This window comes from Odocoileus virginianus, chromosome 32, assembly GCF_023699985.2.
Source record: "Odocoileus virginianus isolate 20LAN1187 ecotype Illinois chromosome 32, Ovbor_1.2, whole genome shotgun sequence".
NCBI classification, from domain to species: domain Eukaryota; kingdom Metazoa; phylum Chordata; class Mammalia; order Artiodactyla; family Cervidae; genus Odocoileus; species Odocoileus virginianus.
Genome location: NC_069705.1, coordinates 28,583,642 through 28,605,015, shown reverse-complemented (window position 1 = coordinate 28,605,015; position 21,374 = coordinate 28,583,642). Strand labels below are relative to the sequence as shown.

The following is a 21,374-nucleotide window of genomic DNA, read 5'->3' as shown; positions in this document are numbered from 1 at the left end:
AGTGTCTGAACTGATTAGACATGGAAGCTGGGCAGAGGCTGGGCTGGTCGGACAGGGTGTGCTCACCTTGGGCTTCCGTCTGTTGGCTCTTCCCAGGTCCTTAAAAAGAAGAGAAAAAAAAAAACTGAAATGGAAACATTTAAGTCACTTCAAGTCAGTGCAAGCTGACTTTTCTGTGGGATTGATTCACTCGCAGCCGACACAACGACAGCACAAATTTCAAATTACATAAATGACAGCAATTTAACCTGAAACCAAATACTTACCCATTGTTTCAAGAATCCGTTTTCTGGTTGTCTTCTCTCTTATATAAAAGTATATATAATAGTATATCGATGGCCTTAGGACTGGCCTTGGAAACAGGACTGAGTCTCTTACCTGCAATTCCAGTTTCCACTGCCATTCCTATCATGGCCTTTAACAAAGCCCAGCTCTTCACAGTAATCAGAGAACCGCAGCTGCTCTGCGCACTCCCAGAACCAGAACTCAGCACTGATCCATGATCACCGGTTCTACAAAACTGACATCTTCGGTCTGGAGAGAGAAACCAGTCTCCACCAGATTTAAACACTGACCATTCTGGAAAGGCTCAAACATCTGCAGTTCCCCGCGTGGAGGGGAGAAAGGACTTAGGCATCTTTGATTACAGATCAGGCCACAACAGAAGCTCCGGGACCACCGTCAAAGGGCCTTGAGGGTTAAGAACGACAGATTCAATTCTGAGGTGTGGCCTCTCAAGGAGAATTCTGTTAATACCCAGGGCTCATTCTAATGTTACTGCATGAAGGTGTCTCCACGGTCACCTTAATACCTATTATTTTTTGAATGAACGATTTATGTTATTTTCCTATTGAACAGCTTGAGGGAGCATAGAAAACGAGCATGCCTAGAGTTAAGTGGAAATCAGATGGGTGGGCTCTGGGTTCACCTGAGTAGGAAATGGCAGCCCACTCCAGTATTCTTGCCTGGAGAATCCCCATGCACAGAGGACACTGGCAGCCTATAGTCCATGGGGTCACAAAGAATCAAACACTACTGAGTAACTAACACTTTCACTTCCACTCTGGGCTCAGCGAGTTGCGGCCCGGTATACAATTTTACACCCTATTCACACTTTAAAATTATGTGTATGATTGACCACTAATTAAAAACAGGGACCCTGATATTCAACTAGAAGTCAACTAAGAGCTAAAGTAATGATAATTCCACCAATTTCTTCCCCAAATAATCTTTTATCAGATTCAAATTTCCATGCATCTTTTAAAAATTCCTACATAACTTAAGATCTCTAATTCTTTATCATATATAGCAATCAAAAAAAAGGACCCCCCCCCAAAAAAAAATGCCTGTCAATGTGTCTGGGGAGGGGTAGGAGGATGAGGAAAAATGGGAGAAAAAGAAATCACATTATCTTGAAATGGGATTACAAGTAAAAAAAAAAAAAAAACAAAAATAGGGAAACATTAGCTGAAAAACTAGCTAAAAATGCCATTTAACAATTCAGCACACCTATGAGATCTTACAGGTTCCTGTCCCATGCTATTGTTTGTGTGTATGTGTGGCAGAAGCTCTACTAGAACAAATGACAGATTCCCTGTGACTACTAAGTTCCCCAGAAAAGGTTTTGTAGATCCTTACTTGGAGCTCAAATTCTTGGTAGAAGGACAACTATAAATAAAATTCAAAAGCCTATTAATAACAGTTCCAGGAAAATATTTATAACATTTTTAGAAAGAGAATGACTTATCTATTGAACCTATTACTTCCCACGATGTGCACATAACAGGAGCTTCCTCTTGCCTGCTGTTGTGGATGGAACTTTAACCCAAGAGCAACAGAAGAAACCAGCTTCATCAGCTTCTTGTATTGGCTTGGCCAAAAAGTTCACTCAAGCTTTTCTGTAAGATCTTACGAAAAACCAAAATGAACTTTTTGGCCAACTCAGTACGATCTAATGTTGAACAACCATTTTAAACATGGGCCCACTCATTTTCCTAGACTGGTTACCTTTACAACTGTGATTAATCTGAATCTTAAAATGAAAATAAATCAAATCAAGCACCTATGCTGGAAATTCACCAGAGGCCTAAAAAAGCAGACTTGGAAAAAGAATAATAAGGCAGATTTCTATGTCTGATTGTTTTAGAGACAAATCAGTAAGTAAAAGGCATTAATATTTAAAGAGGACATACTTAAATATGTATACTTAAATAGAGACTTAAATCTCGCTTGAATCTGAAATTCTCATTTCCAGCATTTATTAGCAGGGCTTGTCAGTGCTCTAGGATGACTCTGTGAGCACTGCAACTTGCTAGATGACAGCACTTGGGCAGAATGTGATGGATTAGCACTGGAAATGTGTGCAGAATTCTTCTTTCCAGTAATGAGACAGATATCTGTTCTCTGTCTTTTACAGGACCAGCGAGAGTTGGGACTTTGTGGTCCCACTGGGAAGATACCACATTTGAGCCAAAATGACCTCGGAGGAACCGTTTAGGGAAGCGGGCAGGGCAGGGTGACTCACCTCCAAGGCTTTCATGCTGATGATCTCCACCCCACACTTCTTGCCTCGTTCCAGCAGATCACTGCCGTAGGAGTCCATGAGAACAATAGTTTTAAGGCATGGTATTAATTTATTTTCTACGCCTTCTAGTAGGAGGTTGGCCTTCTCTGGCTTGTCCACAAAAACCAGAGAGAGTTCGGCTGGAAGTAAAGAGACACAGTAAGGAACCAGCTCTGGGATATTAAAAGCTTGACTAACATCTGAGATCAGATTTAAGAACTACCTTCTTTGAATAGGAGGGTAAGTGTACATTTAAATGAAAAATCCCTATCCCATCATGTCATCATTAAATGTAGCTGCTGTATCTACCCAGTAACTAGGGGAACATGCTCCCAAAGGCCGCAGACATACCTTTGTTGATGATGTAGGTGATGGCTTCAGTTCCAAGGGTGTCGTAGAGGGGAACGATCACCATCGAGTAAGCAAAGCATCCCTGTTCAATGATCACCCACTAAAGAAAAAGCAGATGTCGGGGTGAGAATATGAGAGGTCACCATGGAACCCCTCCAGGAAAACCAAGACTCTAGAGACTCAACGTGGAAACACTGGATGTACCAAAACTAACATCTGTGTATCTACTACCATGCGTCAGGCACTGGAGGGATTCCTAATGAGCAAAACACTTGCCCAGTTCTTACTTAAAAAAAAAGTGCAATCTGCCTAAAGATTTGGGGCAAATATGTGAAAGGAGAATGAACAACACAATAAGGTGGTGAGCTCAGAGGTGAGAGAGCCCACAGTGGGCCTCCTTGGTGGCAGAGGTAACCAGGCTTGCCCTTGGCAAGAGCAGCATGATTTCGACAGTGGGAGAGAAAGGCAACGGACTCCAGGAAAGGGACTGTGAGGTCTAAGCAGGGAGGAGGGATGTCCGTGAGCCCTGAGGCTGGCAGGGATGGCCCAGCAGGGCTGTGGGGACCAGCTAAGCTCGACAGAGGGCTGGAGCCAGCCTGAGGTCACAGAGCAGCCTGGATCTATGAACTAGGCAAGACACTGCCTCTGGGGCTCCTCCATCAAACAGTGACTGGAGATCCAAGGAAGAGCAATCTGGCTTCAGTGTGCAGTAAGGCCTGGGACTGTGGGAAGAGGGACATGCCATCTACTGGGAGAACTGTCCATGGAAGTCTCTTCAGGAAAGTGAGGAAGGAAAGAAGTGACACGGGTCTCTGGTCATCTCCCTCTAAACCCATCAGTCACACAGCAACTGACCCACCTACAAGGCAGACGCAGCAAAGTTACTCTCTCCCTTATAACCTCAGTGGTGCCCATCACCTGCAGAACACACAGCATGGATAAGGGCGCAGGGCCATGGGAAGCACAACCTACTCACGTTCACTTGGCATGGAGCTGTTTTCTCTCTCTTCCTGCCACTCCACCCATCACCACAATGAAATGATTCATCTCCCAACAGACACACTGCTCCAGGCAAACATGTTCCTGACATTCCCTTGGCCTCCCCACCCTTACAGCCATCAAGACTCCACTTGGGATGCCACCTCCAGGAAGTCCTCCTTGACTGAGCTCCCATAATCCTTCTACTTTGTGTCCACAAAACACATTAAGAGAAAATGTGGGTTTATGGGGGGCTGTCTTCAAGGTACCTCATGAAGAAGATCCACTGTGGTATTTTGGTGCCTGGCAGTGTCTGACAATATAGTAGGTTCTCAATAAACATTTGGTGAACTAACTGATAAATATAAGAAGAAGCCCACTCCGTCCATGAAGTAAGGAATATATGTCCTAGTCATGGATTCATGACTAATGATACTCCACTGAAACAAAAATTTTGGATGTGTCCATTCAAATGGGCTTCACTTTAAATGAAAGAAATGAAATTCCATGAGCCTAATTGTGGCCCAGCTGTGGAACATGCTATTCCTCCTCTAACTGTACACAAAACGCTGAGAAACCATTGTAAACTATAAGAGTTGCACGTTAAACCGACATGTCTTTGGATCCAAGCAGGTCTAAGAGTCAGTGTGGCTTCTTCAAGTCCAGTGCTTGAATTTTTCTGTGCCACCTCTGCCACTAATTTGTTTATTCACAGTGCAGACAATAACTCCAGGGGGCTTCTCATTTCAATGTACTTTAATACAGTGGTTTACAGAAGACCACGCACAGGCTTGGACGGCCAAACAGTCTGCCTGTCTAAATCACACCCAGCTACTACTGAAGCTCCTTCCCCAAGCCCCCTGAGATTCTAAACTTAGCAACCTGAGCAGGGGGAAAGCCTAGACCTTTCAGAAAGAAAAGGTGTGAGTTTGCTACTGACAAAAACATACTCAAGTTTCTCTGTCATTGATTAATGCTATTATTCTAACCACAGAGGCAGTCCTTAAAGCGGGAAGACATTTTTGTTAGTTATTTGTTTTTATTTGCTTGTCTTTGTATAGCAAAGACTTTCTTTGGCAGTTTCTGTGTGGGGACCTGGTTTAAAAAAAAAAAACAAAAAAAAATTTTCCCCCCTACCTAAAGGCTAAGAAGGACCTGGTTTGGGTTTTCATACATGTAACTCTCTAAGGCACAACAAAGAGGTATGTTAGTGGCGATCAGACCACAGAATCTGGTCTGAAGCAAAGGCGGGTGTGAACCCTAACTGACTTGTATCGGGGATTCTCTGAGCTCTGCTTGCTCCGTGCCTAACCGTTAATACCTCAGGTCTGTTCTGAGCGAAGACGCCGATGAACTGGTCTGGGGCTGCCTTGAAGCCCTTGTGGAGCAGTGCTGAACCCACACACTCTGACATGTCTTCAACCTACAGTGGAGGAGGAAAAAAAATCAGGAACAGCATCAGGTCCAACTCAAGGAATACAGCTTTCTGTGACAGCTGAGCCTAATATCTTTGCCAAGAAGCAGTTCTGCCCAGAGAGAAAGAACAGGGGTAGACAGGTATCCCTTTAGTTACAAATTTTTGTAAAGTTCAAGGTTTGACTTTCCAGAACTCGTGGTGAGGGGAATGACCCTAGAGTTCCCTCTGTGAAGCAAATGAATCTCACGCCAATAGCTGCCAGGTCACACACGACCCATGTCAGAGTTCCTATTTTATACTTTAGTTTTATAAAAGCGATCCAGGGACACAGAATTTTGTGCCTGTGTTTATAAGGAGAAACGAAGAACTAAAGCTTGTCCTTTGTTATAAACACAGAAACGACAAGTTTGGGGGAGACCTTTGAAAAATAAGGATGAGCTCTAACCATTAGGCACCACAACTCTATTCTTGAGAATTAGTTCTCAGGAAATAATCCAGTCCTAAAGGGAGGTCTGAAAAGATGTTAGGTACAAATACATATATTGCAAAATTATGTAAAGTCATAAAAGTTTAAGGGAAAAAAAGACCAATGGCTGGATGATCAAGTAGATGATGGTAAATCTAACAAAATGCTCTATAGCTAGTAAACACTACAATTATGAAAACCATATCAAACTTAAGAGTGTCTGTTACAATTTTAAGACAAATGAATATAAAATGTACACTATTAATTACAACTAAGTAAAAACAGGCAAGACTATCTACCTACCCCAATTTCCCATCCTCTCCTCATTCCTATCCCAAATGTACTGAAAAAAATTTTTTTTTCTTTAATGTTAATTTGGAATTCTTTATTCTCGATCGGTAAATTATCATGAGCACTTTAAACCCACACTCACGCCTGCAGAGAACAGAACCACACCTGATGCTGCTCCAGAAGCCTGTTGGTTCGGGCACATGGTGCCATCCTTGCTCTGCCAATGGCAGTAAGGGTGACAGCAAGGATGACGTTAACATGCATGCTTATTCTCCCATACCCCAGGGACTGCTTCACAACTCCTGCTTGTTTGTAAGGGCTGGGAACCTGTGAGTGTTTGGATGGTCTGCAGAGCTTACTGGGTTCTATGCACACACCTGGGTCTCTAGAAAGGCGACCCGGAACTTTCTTTGAAAAGCTTTACAGGGATTCCTAACCCCCAAAGCTCAGAATCACTGGGCTAGGGGGGAAAATCATTTAAATACACAAATCCAAAGTTAGCTTCAGTCTACTTTTTAATCTTCACTGGTCTCTGTCTGAAATGTACAAAACACCTTCTGAAACCCCAGGGATTTTCAACCTGCCTCAAACATCCTGCTGGCAGCGGCATCCTGTTTTCCTTCTGGCAGTCAACATATAACAGAAGCTATATAGGAACATATTACTATAAGTAAGGGTAGTGCAAAGCCCAGGGGTTTGGTTTTCTCTTTTTTGGCAGTCCAAGCACCTGCCTTAAGCTTTGACGGCTGATGCATCCACTTCCAAGGCTGATACAGCGCCAGCCACAAAAAAGATAAGGTCCCCTCCTGAACGAGCCTCCTTTGTTTTAGAGATCATGGTTGATGCAGATAACTGTCCATTTGGGCCACTTGTTTTTTCTTTTTCCTGTGCTTTAAGTTACTGCTCTTGCGCTTTAAATTCATCAATAAGAGTGAGCCCAGACCCTACGGGAGAATATTGACCCCGATAAAGCAAAACCCCAGGGACTGTGCACACTCTCTCCCCCTACCGGGGACCTCACTTGTGAGGCCCAGGTGTGCTGTGTAATTTCCAAGTCTTGTAGTAAGGTTTTATTTTTTCCAAGTTTCTTATAGTTATTGCTGAAGGGCGTCTTGCAATCATCTTATGAACTACAAGGGCTGGCCCAGCCACAATACTGATTATTGACAGGCTGAGACCAGCACAAAAGAGTAACATGACAAGAAGATGATGTAACCCAGAAGCACTGGCAGATTCTGTGGGGCCTGAAGACCATTGTGCAATGTTAAATCTCCAGCAAACATGAACTGTTTTTTTTATACCACTTGTGAAAATGATGGATCTGAAAACTCCTATTTCGATGGAAAACTACTATTTGGCTCTGTTACGGGAAAATAAAAACAGCAGTCTCTCTGCTCACCAGACCTACAGCTCATGATTCCTACGAGCAAGGAACCCGAAGCTGTCTGTCTTGTCTGTCTCTCTTTATCTCTGCCTCTATCTCTCTTGCCTTTTGCATTTCATTGATCCTCAGATATGGGAGGACAGGAAGCATTTTCCCACAGGCTGGTTTTGCAGATCCTAACAACAACCCACTTCACACACCCCCACCCCTTCCCAGGACACATCAACTACCCAGAGCCCCAGCCACAGAAGGGGGATTGGTCCTCTGCATCCTGCGCCTACTCCAGGGACCCCTCTAGACAGCCGCGCTGGAAGCACAAGGCAACAAAGTGGATGCTCCCATTGGCTCCCATGTGTCTTGGGGTGCTGCCTTGAACTGGGGAGAGTCAGGAGCAGCTAGACTTGTAATCACGATATAAAAAAAAAAAAAAGGAGCAAGCCTTCCTGCTCTGCTACCTACAAACTACTATGAACACAGTTAAAAGCCATGGATCTGCTGGGACCAGAATGACAGGAGTGAAACAGCCCAGATCCCAGCCGCCTGTGTTTGTTCGGTTATACAGGTGTCATCTCTGAACATCTCTGTTGCTCTCCATGCTGCCCTCGGGTTAAAGGCCACCCCAGGACCAGTACGATGCTTTGGAGACTCCTTACAACAGATGGCATGGGCCTCCCTCCTGGCCCTGGTTCAGCTGTGACCGGGGGTGAGTCCCAGCCCTGCCTGGGGCCCATTTTCTCTCATCTATAAAATGAGAGGGCTCCTCTACACTGGGGCATCTAAATTTGTCCAGCACCGCTCAAGACAGAAAGGAGTTATCTTATCCTCCCGTGGGGTCTGGGAAAAGAGTCATCTGCTTCAAGCACATTTATGGCATTTTATTTATTTGTTTGGCTGCACTGCATGGCTTCTGGGATCTTAGTTTCTTGACCAGGGATTGAACCTGGGCCCTTGGCAGTGAGAGCTCGGAGCCCTAACCTCTGGACTGCCAGAGAATCCTCTAGCATTTTATTTTAAAATTTATACTGCACTCCACAACACACCCACAGTAGTTCTAAGATAAACTACTTTGAATCACCCGTTCAATTATTGATCTAGTGTCCCCCAAATCTGTGTGTTTAACATCTTGGGATGCTGCAAATCTGTTCTAAAGCCCTGGGCCAGGTCAGCATCCACACTCCATAGAAACCTACCACCCCAACCTTCAGAGGCTCCAGGAACTGCCAAGTTCCCGCCCTATGGCTCACATGAGGCGGCCACAGAGCTGGAAAACTCACCTGTTTGTATGACAGCCATTCATAGGGTTGGTCTGGTTTCCGAGAGCCTAAACATGGGCCATTATCTAAAAGAAGAAAACAAATGAAAGAATAAACGATGGGCTAAACGTGCCTAAATATTCCTAGGTTCTCATTTGTATCCTTCATTCCACAAACTGGTCCTTGGCTGTGAAACAATAAATTCAGATTGGACACATTTTCCCCCTGGGTGTGGGTCTGAGTTTTGCTTCTTTATTTCTATTTTGTTTCTCACATGGGGCAGGAGGGAGATGGGCTGGAAGGGTGGGCAGCTGCCAGGTACCCGGGGTCTCTGGTGCCACCGTCAGAGATGGTGCCATCACCATCAGTGATGGCAGTCTCGTGAGCTGATCTTCCCCAAGTGTCTCTGATAGAACCCTGCTTCCTTGGGTATCAGTGTTTATTTTTCAAAATACGGGTCTCCTGGTTGAGCAAGCTTGAGAAATGTTGGATCAGGCCCATTTAAATAGGTCTCTTTATGCAGGAAATGTCAGAGCCTGTACGGAGCTAATGGATGTGTGACTCTCCATGAAACATGCCGTATGTGACTTCAGAAGTGCCTTGACCATGGACCACACCCGATGGGACCTGTGTGCTGGGGGACTCGCTCTGCAGAAGTCACAGGAGGAGACAGGGAGCTGGGAACCAGATTGAATGGGAGAGAGTTGTGAGCAAATATGTCTTCTTGAAGAAAGACCCCTCGGTCGAAAGGAAAACCTGAAGCACTAGTTGCACAGATTCAGGCTGATGCTTACTGGACACCTGTATGCCCCTCTGGAAACCTTCGTATAACGTTCTGACGTCATCGTAGAAATACACCAGGGGCTCGTCACTGTCTAGGATCGTGGATCTCCGGGCACCATCACTGCCCTGGGAAAAAAGACAGACAGACAGGTTAGAAGAAAGCATTAAGAAGAAAATGTCTACCAAGCGTGCCCTCTGTCCCCTCCATAGCCTGGGAGGGGTGAGCCGGCTTCAGAGAAGCAAGCCCAGGCCCATGTCCGTCCCGGAAGAAAAATAATGCTAAGTTGTGTCCGACTCTTGTCGGAACTGTAGCCTGCCAGGCTCCTCTGTCCATGGGATTCTCCAGGCAAGAATAATGGAGTGGGTTGCCATTCCCTTCTCCAGGGGATCTTCCTGACCCAGGAATTGAACCAAGGTCTCCCGCATTGCGGGCAGATGCTTTACCGACTAAGCTATACAGGAAGCCCATCCAGGACCCCTGGGAAAAGGAAGTGACGGAGGGAAAGGAAAAGGGGCTCAAAGGGGCTCACAGACATATAAGCACTGGTCTTGTCAGACGAGGCTGAGGAGTCTGAGGACTGGAAACCAAACCCCTGGACACAACTGTGATGATTCTCAAACCACAGCCACTGGCAGATAAAGGACTGATTCTGTCCGGTCTTGGGGAAATGACACACCGTTCAGTTTTACTTCCATCACCTTATCTATATTCTTTTGGAGATCATGTCTACTGTTTTTCCTCTTTGCCAACTACCCTATAACCTGTTATGAACTTCAGTTTCCCATGTAGCATCTACTAGTTACCATCATCAGCTATAAAATGTACGGATGTGCATGGACTCCTCACCCCTACATGACCAGAGGGACTCATAGAGTACAGGCTGAGCAGAGGAGCATCGAGGGAGCTGGATGGAGAGAGAGGAGAAGCTTGGAATTTACAGGGCACTGGCTCGCCCCAGAGCCAAAGTCCTAGGAGGACGGTTAGGGGAATACCTGGGCCTCGTGGAGAAAGCAGTTAGCAAGCTCGTCACCAAATCTGCTGAGTTGGAAACTCTGGGGGTGTGATCCAGCAGTCCACCCTTCAGCCAGCCCTTCAGGGATCCGGTGCACCACTTGGATGCATTATGGTCCCCAATTAAGCCTTCCCTGGTGACTCCGTGCTAAAGAATCTGCCTGCTAACACAGGAGACGTGGGAGACCCAGGTTCAATCCCTGGGTTGGAAAGATTCCCTGGAGGAGGAAATGGCAACCCACTTCAATATTCCTGCCTGGGAAATCCCATGGACAGAGGAGCCTTGGCATGCTATACAGCCCACGGGGGTGGCAAAGAGTTGGATAGGGCTGAGTGACTGAATAACAACAACATGGTCCCAGTAGGGAAGTGGTGAAGATCAGGGTAATTCCTAGATGGAAATCTAGGATTCTTTACCCGCTGAGCCATCAAGGAAACCCCAAACAGATTAAGTTTAGCCTTGAATATATGCAGATCCTATCTCTTCAAGACAGCAGGTCAATTCCCCAGTTCCTACTTGGAGAATCAATGCTCTTGAGTATCATTTTATAACAACTTTTGCTAAATAACTCTGGTTACACTGCCGTTCTGGTGATACAAGAACTTCAGGACTTTGAAGGTCAAGTCTTCAGGACTGTTTGGTAAAACAGTCAAATCAAAGTTAAAAGAAGTTAATCACATCCCAAATACAGCCATCCTCTTCACAAAGCAACCCAAGGACAAGATATTTATTACTGTTCTAATTAGAAATTAGAATAAGTAGCAAAAGTTTGGAGATGAAGCAGTAAATGAATTCTATGCCAAAAAGGTATTGGTGAAACACTGGGTGACAGGTCACATTATCAATTAACTGTAAGGCATACTCTTTAATTTCAGGAAAAGGGGTGAATGAAATGGGAGTGGGGGAGACCAAGCAATAAAGTCTGTGTTTTGAAAACTGTTGCTCTGTGATGATCAGTTCAGTTCAGTCGCTCAGTTGTATCCGACTCTTTGCAACCCCATGAACTGCAGCATGCCAGGCTTCCCTGTTCATCACTAACTCCCGGAGTTTACCCAAACCCATGTCCATTGAGTCGGTGATACCATCCAACCATCTCATCCTCTATTATCCCCTTCTCCTCCTGCCTTCAATCTTTCCCAGCATCAGGGTATTTTCAGATGAGTCAGCTCTTCGCACAAAGTATTCAGCGTCAACATCAATCCTTCCAGTGAATATTCAGAATTGATTTCCTTTAGGATGGACTGGTGATGATGATGATCACACGCGCCCATAAGAAATCATTTTTGATGTGTGTGTGCCACCATTCTTCTTGAATTAAAGTCCTGTCCATAAACACTGAGCACTGGCAACCTTGGTGACATCTGCAAAGGTGTGGGCTTGCAGAGCGACAACAGCGGGGGCTCAAACGTCTGTGTGTGCTACAAAATTGAGCCATTTCAAGGGCAGGGCATTTAACTACTGGGCTATCCAAGTACACACAGCTATTTCTAGGAACTCCTACTTAAATGAAGAAACACTTCAAATCCAGCCCTTTTGGACTTCTGACATATCCTACAGGTCTGGTGTGGAGGTGTGGGTTTTAGCTGTGCTCAAGAAATAGGGAGAGGGATGCAGACATATGTGATGTGCAGGAAATCACCAGTAAGAGTGAGTCATGGAGGACTATTGGTCTTTTATTTCCTCTTTAATGTGGTTCTACAGTTTTCCCAGTTAAAAAAAAAATAGAGGACAGTGTGAGTCAGTGTGTAGTAACCACACTACAGTGAAATCAGCGGTCATGAGGCTATTTGGCTATACAAGCAAAGGTTCCTCTAGAGGTCAGTCTCCCCACGTGGTTGAGTTAGGAAATAAAAGTTCAAGTTCCCCTTGAGGGCAGTAAGGACAGGACCACAGTGAACCATCTGAATCAATGGTTCTCAGGACTAGAACTCTCATCAGTATTTGAGGAAAAGGAACACCTTGATAGATTCATTTTGCGTCACTTCCTTATTTAAATGCAAAAGCAGATGATTACATCCTTGAGAATTTCTCCAGGATAGAAAGGCCTGAGCTTTATAAATTGTGGTCCCATTTATCTCGATCTAGAAAACAGACAACTACAGGCGCTAAGAGTCAACCACCCACTATGTTACTACTATCATTTATCCCCTCTAAGGAGAGGGATGGGGGAGGGTTGACAGTGGGGGTGGGGGGGAGGGAAAGGAAGAGACAGCAGAGAGGGGGCAGGGAGAGCCGATAACGGCTAAAGAGACAGCTGAGTTTAACTGTCTCATTCATCTCTAGGGAGAAAAGCAGCAGGTGGAACCATGGTCCTTGGGGGGAAAATGACTTTTTTCTCCCCCGTCCCCGCCCCGAGCATGTAGATTTCCCATGCATCTTACCTATCCAGGCCACCATCACCTACTACCTTTGATGAACAGGCACAAAGAGGCTTTTCCAATCCAGGGACCTAGACGCCCTCTGGCCGTCGGTTCTCCCCTCCAGTAACATGGGATCTCTGATAGAACAAACTAGGTCTTTATTCAAGACCAGCCAACGGGTGATGCTCTCAACCAGATCTTCCAGGACAACGAACAGGGAGTTTTAAAAGTATTAATAGCTAGACTCCTCCACTATGCCAACATAAATGCAACCACGTAACTATGAAACCTCAGGTTCACTACCGACGCTCCACCATTGAACCAGCCATCTTCCCGAGGTCCGCCACACCCAGTGAGTGAAGAAGGGGCAGAAGCACCCATTACAATGGGTGCTAGGTATTGACATGTGAGCACAGGAGAGATGGAAGCAAGGGATATTCACTTTGCAGATGAGAAAACAGACAGACAGACGGTGGGGAGGCCTCCCTGTCTCAGCCCCATGTCTAAAATGCAGTGGAGCGAGCTTCAGACCAGGCTGAGGGAGTTGCCCACACACAGTCCGCCTCCATCTTGGAGGAATCAGGGCCAGAGGCCAGGGGCCGACTGGGGGTCTGGTTCTCCATTGCTCTCCTCTAACCCTCAGAAGGCGCTTCCTTGCCCACCCTCCCTCCCAAGCTCGCTCTCCAGTTCCCAGCTTCCTGAGCTCCCCCTGTTCCCATGGGAGGACCTGCCCGGGGGGTGAGGGAGGCTGGCTGGGTTACTTAGCAAACCAGTTCTGTGCCACCAGACGCAGGCAAGCTCCTCACCAGGGCAAACCAGCCAATCCCTCAAGGGAAAAATAGCTCCCTCCCACCTCAGTGGATGGGGAGAGAGTTGAGTCACAAATTCAAATTCCCTGCCTGTGGCATCTCCCAGGGCCTGCCACTTGGAATGTTCAAGGCACCAGCTCACAGTCTGAAGGAAACACGTCTGTTCCCTTGCTTGCTTGGCCTTTTAGACGCTGCCATCAAGGCAGGGTGTTTGCCGAGAGCCTCACAAAGGCCTGTCTCTGCCATTTTTTTTTCACTCAACGGGAGTGGACCCCGCTTGTGGGGGAGGCTATTTTTAAACTTCAATAAACATTACAGCACACATTTCCATCATGTATGTGTACACATGATCCCTGCTTCACGAAGCCCGTGAGCATCATCTGTACAAAATCAAATTGTATCTTTGGGCTTGTTTTATCATATGTATTTCCAGACAATAACTTGAGCCTTTCTTCCTGGCTGAAGGGAAGCTGGAAATTAAAAAGAAAAAAATTTTTTCTGATGTAATCACCTTTCTTTCTTTGAATTCCTAAAGGCAGCTCCTTAATACTCTAGAGGCCTACTGTTGGCACAAAGACGAGACCCTCTGTCTTCAGTTCTGTGGGACCCCAGCCCCTCCCCCTCACAGCTCATCCCACCCAGACACTGGGGCCCCCTGACCAACTCAGGTGCTTCTATGCCTCCTTCAAATCACCGGCCGCTCTCCAGCAAGCAGACAAGTCTAACCACACTAGAAACTAGTTAGGTTTCCACTAAATAGTTTAGTTAAGAAGTGCTAGTTAGCAAGGTTTTTCATAGTTCTTAGTAAGAAGCCCACTAAGTTTTAGAAACGATGCTGAGATTAACTACAGTTTATATAAAAACACTCCCAGAAAAACATTTCTCATCAAATCCACTCCCTCCCAGCCGTCTCTTCATCCCACTCTCTGTGCCCCAACTGCTAGGACAGCTGGTGGAAAATACACTCAGATGTTGTGATGTTTCCTGAAAACTTGCATGAAAATTCTCTGAAAACCACAGCAGCAAAGTCACCAGGGATGAAGCTGAAGGATATATCTGTCCGCTCTTTACCTGACCACACGCACAGCCATACAGCAGAAGGCAAGAGCCAGCTGAGGGGTAAAAGAACTAGAGCCTGCAGTCACAGAAGGCAAGGACACAGGTTAACACAATGACTCCTGACAGATACAAAGCCAGAGCCTCAAACCAAGAGATCCTTCCACAGTCTCACACACCCCGCTAGCCGGCTGTTCTCAGGCTTCCCGGAGGTGAGAATGATGCTAACATTCATGTTCATATTTACTGTACAAATGACTTCAGGGACGAGACTGCCCCTGTTCTCCCTCCCTTCCTCCCAGGCGAGGACCTGGCTCACACTCGTCAGGCTAATAATGCCCCTCGCAGATGGCCCTGCCAGTCCTCCACAAGCCCACGGGGCTGGTGTCAGTGGAGTGAGTGATCCCACCATCTGGCTGCACCTGCCCTTCCTGGACAGCCTTCCCCCTGCAGCTTCCCCAAAGGCTGGCCCCGACCCGGCCGCCTCCCATCCTGTCCAACTCAACAACTGCTCAAGCCCCCTCCGCTCCGGTCCAGAAGGCACCGCCATTCTTGATGTGCTTTTTTTCAGCTTTGTTAAGGTATAAATGACACGGTGGTGGTTTATTCACTAAATTGTATCCAACTCTTTGCAACCCCAGGGATTATAGCCCACCAGGCTCCTCTGTCCATGGAACTCTCCAGGCAAGAATACTGGAGTGGTTTGCCATTATCAGAGAAGCTCCTTCTCCAGGTGATCTTCCCGACCCAGGGATCGAACCTGCATCATTGCAGGCAGATTCTTTACCAATTGAGGCACCAGGGAGTTCAGTAATTGACATATTTACCATTTAAAAATCTTTTAAATGTAGGGACACCTAAGTTCTACTCTCTCAGCAAATTTCAATTATGCGATACAGTGTTATCAGCTTCACCTCGTCATACGTTAGATCCTCAGACCTTATTCCTCTGACAGCTGACCCTTTCCCCCACCTCTCCCTGTTTCCTCCACCACCACCCTCAAGCCCTGACAACCACCATTCTACTCACTGGTTCTAGGAGTTCAACTCTTTCTTTTTTTTTTTTTTTGCACTGGCATCACCCCTTTGTCTCCATAAGTCCAGAGTGAGAACTTCATAAAAACTTTTAAACAGTGCTGTCTGTCTTCTTGTGCAGAAACTGCTTCGCCAATTCGCAAGTAGATCTTTACACCCATGCCTGTGTGTCAACAGTGTGATTCTGAAGATGGCGGAGGAATAGGACGGGGAGACCACTTTCTCCCCTACAAATTCCTCGAAAGAACATTTGAACGCTGAGCAAATTTCACAAAACAACTTCTGATCGCTAGCAGAGGACATCAGGCGCCCAGAAAAGCAGCCCATTGTCTTCGAAGGGAGGTAGGACAAAATATAAAAGATAAAAAGGGAGTCAAAAGAGCTCCAGACGGACGGAGACCCGTCCCGGGAAGGGAGTCTTAATAGAGGAAGTTTCCAATCACCAGGAAACCCTCGCACTGGCGGGACTGGGGGAAGTTTTCGGCAATCTAACTGGGAGGAAAAATTAAACAAGGCCCACAGATTACGTGCCTAAAAGCAACTCCCAGCAGAAAAGTACCCCAGACGCCCGTACCCGCCAGCAACAAGCGGGGGCGGAACGGAGAGGAGCGGGCGGCATTGCTTAGGGTGAGGACCGGCCCGAAGACCCTGAGAGCAATCGGAGGGAGCTTTTTTAAACTGTGGGATAGCAAGGGACAAAATTAACAGGCCCGAACACACTGCTGGCGGTTCGCAAAACAAAGGGACTGAGAAACTCCAGAGAAGAGCTGGCCTATCCCCGCTGGAGGTAGGAGGCAGGGGGGAGGGGAAAAGGGCAAACTCAGCCCCTGAGAAGCCACCCCCTCCCACACTGCAAACAGGCCCCCAGTTCCTATCTAAAGACTTCCTGAGACCCGACTGGCGGCGCGCGCTGGGGCCGCGGAGGGAAAAAGTGCGCCGTACTCGGGGAGAGTGCGCCCAAGCCTCTGGCTGCCTGAGCCGCTCACCGCGGAGGGAAAAGGCGCACTGCATCCGGGGAGAGTGCGCCCAAGCCTCTGGCTGCCTGAGCCGCTCACCGCGGAGGGAAAAGGCGCACCGCAACCGGGGAGAGTACGCCCAAGCCTCTGGCTGCCTGGGCCGCTCGATGAGGAGGGAAAAGGCGTGCCGCACCCGGGGAGAGTACACCCAAGCCCCTGGCTGCCTGAACCGCTCAGGCCGGGGAAGGCACAAAACGCAGGCACAACTGAATCCGCGCTTTTGTGGAGTACCCGAAAACTGGAACTGCACTCAACGCAGGGCCCGCTCCATATAGAGCAGCCAGGAGCCTGAGCAGTGTAGACGGCGAAAGCACTGACACCCGTGAGCGGGGCAAACCCAGTGTGGCCGGAACACGTTGAGTGCTATCCACACAGAGCGGTATCTGTCTGCAGCGCCCCGCCCTCCCCGTAGCAGGACTGAACTGAACTAGAGAACCTAAATAAGAGATCACCTCCGCCCACCTGTGTCAGGGCGGAAATTAGACACCGAAGAGACAGCAAACTGAAGCCAAATAAACAAAGGGAACTGCTTCAGAAAGAACCGGTGCAACAGATTAAAATCCCTGAAGGTAACACCGACTACACCGGAAGGGGCCTACAGATATCGAGACGTGTAAGCTGGAAAGAGGAGCTATCTGAAATTGAACTGAACCTACACTGACCGCAACAACTCCAGAGAAATTCCTAGATATATATGTATATTTTTTTAAATTAAAAAAATTTTTTTTTCTTTCCTTTTTTTAAATTTTTTATTTTTTCTCTTTTATTTTCTTGTAAAATTCCTTATTACTCCCCCATTACTCCTCAACTTTCATTTTCATATATTTTTACGATTTTTTTAATTAGGGAAAAAAAAATTTTTTTTCTTGTTTTCTCTCCTATTTCCTTTTAAAGTCCTCTAATACTCCTCTATTATTCCTTAATTTTCATTTTCATTTCACTATAACCTTGCCAAAAAAAAAACAGAAGAGAGAGAGAAACCCTTTTTTTAAACCGAACTCATATACATTTCTAAATTTCTTGTGTGTTTTTACTTTTAAATATTGTATTTCAAAGAGTCTAACCTCTACACTAGATTTTTAATCTTTGTTTTTCAGTATGTGATATAAATTTTGGACATTTAAGAATCCAATATTCAGTTCCCATTTCTATTCAGGAGTGTGGTGATTACTCTCCCACTTTTGACTCTCTGTTTTCTACCTCAGAACACCTCTATTTCCTCCTTTCCCCTTCTCTTCCCAATCCAATTCTGTGAATCTTTGTGGGTGTCTGGGCTATGGAGAACACTTTGGGAACAGATAACTGCGTAGATCTGTCTCTCTCCTCTTGAGTCCCCTTTTTCTCCTCCTGCTCACCTCTATCTACTTCCTCCCTCTCCTATTCTTCATGTAACTCTGTGAACCTCTCTGGTTGTCTCTCACAGTGGAGAATCTTTTCACCATTAACCTAGAAATTTTACTATCAGTGCTGTATAGTTGGAGAAGTCTTGAGACTATTGGAAGAATAAAACTGAAATCCAGAGGCAGGAGACTTAAGCCCAAAACCTGAGAAAACCAGAAAACTCCTGACTACACGGAACATTAAGGAATAAGAGACCATCCAAAAGCCTCCATACCTACACCAAAACCAACCACCACCCAAGAGCCAATAAGCTCCAGTACAAGACATACCACGCAAATTCTTTAGCAACGCAGAAACATAGACCTGAGTGTCAACATACAGGCTGTCCAAAGTCACACGTAACACATAGACCCATCGCAAAACTCATTAGTGGACACTCCATTGCACTCCAGAGAGAAGAAATCCAATTCCACGCACCAGAACGCTGACACAAGCTTCCCTAACCAGGAAACCTTGACAAACCAATCGTCCAACCCCACCCACTGGGTGAAACCTCCACAATAAAAAGGAACCACAGACCACAAGAATACCGAAAGCCCACTTCAGACACAGCAATCTAAACAAGATGAAAAGGCAGAGAAATACCTAACAGGTAAAGGAACATGAAAAAAGCCCACCAAGTCAAACAAAAGAGGAGGAAATAGGGAATCTACCTGAAAAAGAATTTAGAATAATGATAATAAAAATGATCCAAAATCTTGAAAACAAAATGGAGTTGCAAATAAATAGCCTGGAGACAAAGATTGAGAAGATGCAAGAAATGTTTAACAAGGACCTAGAAGAAATAAAAAAAAGTCAGTTAAAAATTAATAATGAAATAAATGAGATCAAAAACACTCTGGAGGGAACCATGAGTAGAATAACAGACAGAAGACAGGATAAGTGAGTTAGAAGATAAAATGGTGGAAATAAATGAATCAGAGAGGAAAAAAGAAAAAAGAATCAAAAGAAATGAGGACAACCTCAGGGACCTCTGGGACAATGTGAAACGCCTCAACATTCGAATCATAGGAGTCCCAGAAGAAGAAGACAAAAAGAAAGGCCATGAGAAGTTACTCGAGGAGATAATAGCTGAAAACTTCCCTAAAATGGGGAAGGAAATAGCCACCCAAGTCCAAGAAACCCAGAGAGTCCCAAACAGGATAAACCCAAGGCGAAACACCCCAAGACACATATTAATCAAATTAACAAAGATCAAACACAAAGAAAAAATATTAAAAGCAGCAAGGGAGAAACAACAAATAACACACAAAGGGATCCCCATAAGGATAACAGCTGATCTATCAATAGAAACCCTTCAGGCCAGAAGGGAATGGCAGGACATACTTAAAGTAATGAAAGAGAATAACCTACAACCTAGATTACTCTACCCAGCAAGGATCTCATTCAGATATGAAGGAGAACTCAAAAGCTTTACAGACAAGCAAAAGCTGAGAGAATTCAGCACCACCAAACCAGCTCTTCAACAAATACTAAAGGATCTTCTCTAGACAGGAAACACAGAAAGGTGGTATAAACGTGAACCCCAAACAACAAAATAAATGGCAACGGGACCATACCTATCAATAATTACCTTAAATGTAAATGGGTTGAATGCCCCAACCAAAAGACAAAGGCTGGCTGGATGGATACAAAAGCAAGACCCCTATATATGCTGTCTACAAGAGACCCACCTCAAAACAAGGGACACATACAGACTAAAAGTGAAGGGCTGGAAAAAAATATTCCACGCAAATGGAGACCAAAAGAAAGCAGGAGTCGCAATACTCATATCAGATAAAATAGACTTTCAAATAAAGGCTGTGAAAAGAGACAAAGATGGACACTACATAATGATCAAAGGATCAATCCAAGAAGAAGATATAACAATTATAAATATACATGCACCCAACATAGGAGCACCACAATATGTAAGGAAAACGCTAACGAGTATGAATGAGGAAATTAATAGTAACACAATAATAGTAGGAGACTTTAATACCCCACTCACAACTATGGATAGATCAACTAAACAGAAAATGAACAAGGAAACACAGACTTTAAAGGACACAATGGACCAGCTAGACCTAACTGACATCTATAGGACGTTTCACCCCAAAACAATCAACTTCACCTTTTTCTCAAGTGCACACGGAACCTTCTCCAGAATAGATCACATCCTGGGCCATAAATCAAGTCTTGGTAAATTCAAAAAAATTGAAATCATTCCAGTCATCTTTTCTGACCACAGTGCAGTAAGATTAGATCTCAATTACAGGAAAAAAAATTATTAAAAATTCAAACATATGGAGGCTAAACAACACGCTTCTGAATAACCAAAAAATCATAGAAGAAATCAAAAAAGAAATCAAAATATGCATAGAAATGAATGAAAATGAAAACACAACAACCCAAAACCTATGGGACACTGTAAAAGCAGTGCTAAGGGGAAGATTCATAGCATTACAGGCCTACCTCAAGAAACAAGAAAAAAGTCAAATAAATAACCTAACTCTACACCTAAAGCAACTAGAGAAGGAAGAAATGAAGAACCCCAGGGTTAGTAGAAGGAAAGAAATCTTAAAAATTAGGGCAGAAATAAATGCAAAAGAAACTAAAGAGATCATAGCAAAAATTAACAAAGCTAAAAGCTGGTTTTTTGAAAAAACAAACAAAATTGACAAACCATTAGCAAGACTCATTAAGAAACAAAGGGAGAAGAACCAAATTAACAAAATTAGAAACGAAAATGGAGAGATCACAACAGACAACACTGAAATACAAAGGATCATAAGAGACTACTATCAGCAGCTCTATGCCAATAAAATGGACAACTTGGAAGAAATGGACAAGTTCTTAGAGAAGTATAACTTTCCAAAACTGAACCAGGAAGAAATAGAAGATCTTAACAAACCCATCACAAGCAAGGAAATCGAAACTGTAATCAGAAATCTTCCAGCAAACAAAAGCCCAGGACCAGATGGCTTCACAGCTGAATTCTACCAAAAATTTAGAGAAGAGCTAACACCTATCTTACTCAAACTCTTCCAGAAAACTGCAGAAGAAGGTAAACTTCCAAACTCATTCTATGAGGCCACCATCACCCTAATTCCAAAACCAGACAAAGATGCCACAAAAAAAGAAAACTACAGGCCAATATCACTGATGAACATAGATGCAAAAATCCTTAACAAAATTCTATCAAACAGAATCCAACAAC

The 21,374-nt window shown here is 45.0% G+C and overlaps 1 protein-coding gene across 5 annotated transcripts in view; it reads right to left on the bottom strand.

Annotated features, from left to right (window-relative positions):
• Positions 1-21,374, bottom strand: part of ACSL1 (acyl-CoA synthetase long chain family member 1) — a 69,088-nt gene that overhangs the window by 17,586 nt on the left and 30,128 nt on the right. For all 5 annotated transcript variants that reach the window (XM_020888996.2, XM_020888994.2, XM_070460072.1 and 2 more), the window contains 6 exons: positions 9,498-9,612; positions 8,725-8,789; positions 5,214-5,315; positions 2,915-3,014; positions 2,525-2,703; positions 67-99 (listed from right to left, as the gene is read on the bottom strand). In XM_020888996.2, coding sequence (XP_020744655.1) covers positions 67-99; positions 2,525-2,703; positions 2,915-3,014; positions 5,214-5,315; positions 8,725-8,789; positions 9,498-9,612 — 594 coding nt within the window. The remainder of the gene's footprint in view (positions 1-66; positions 100-2,524; positions 2,704-2,914; positions 3,015-5,213; positions 5,316-8,724; positions 8,790-9,497; positions 9,613-21,374) is intronic.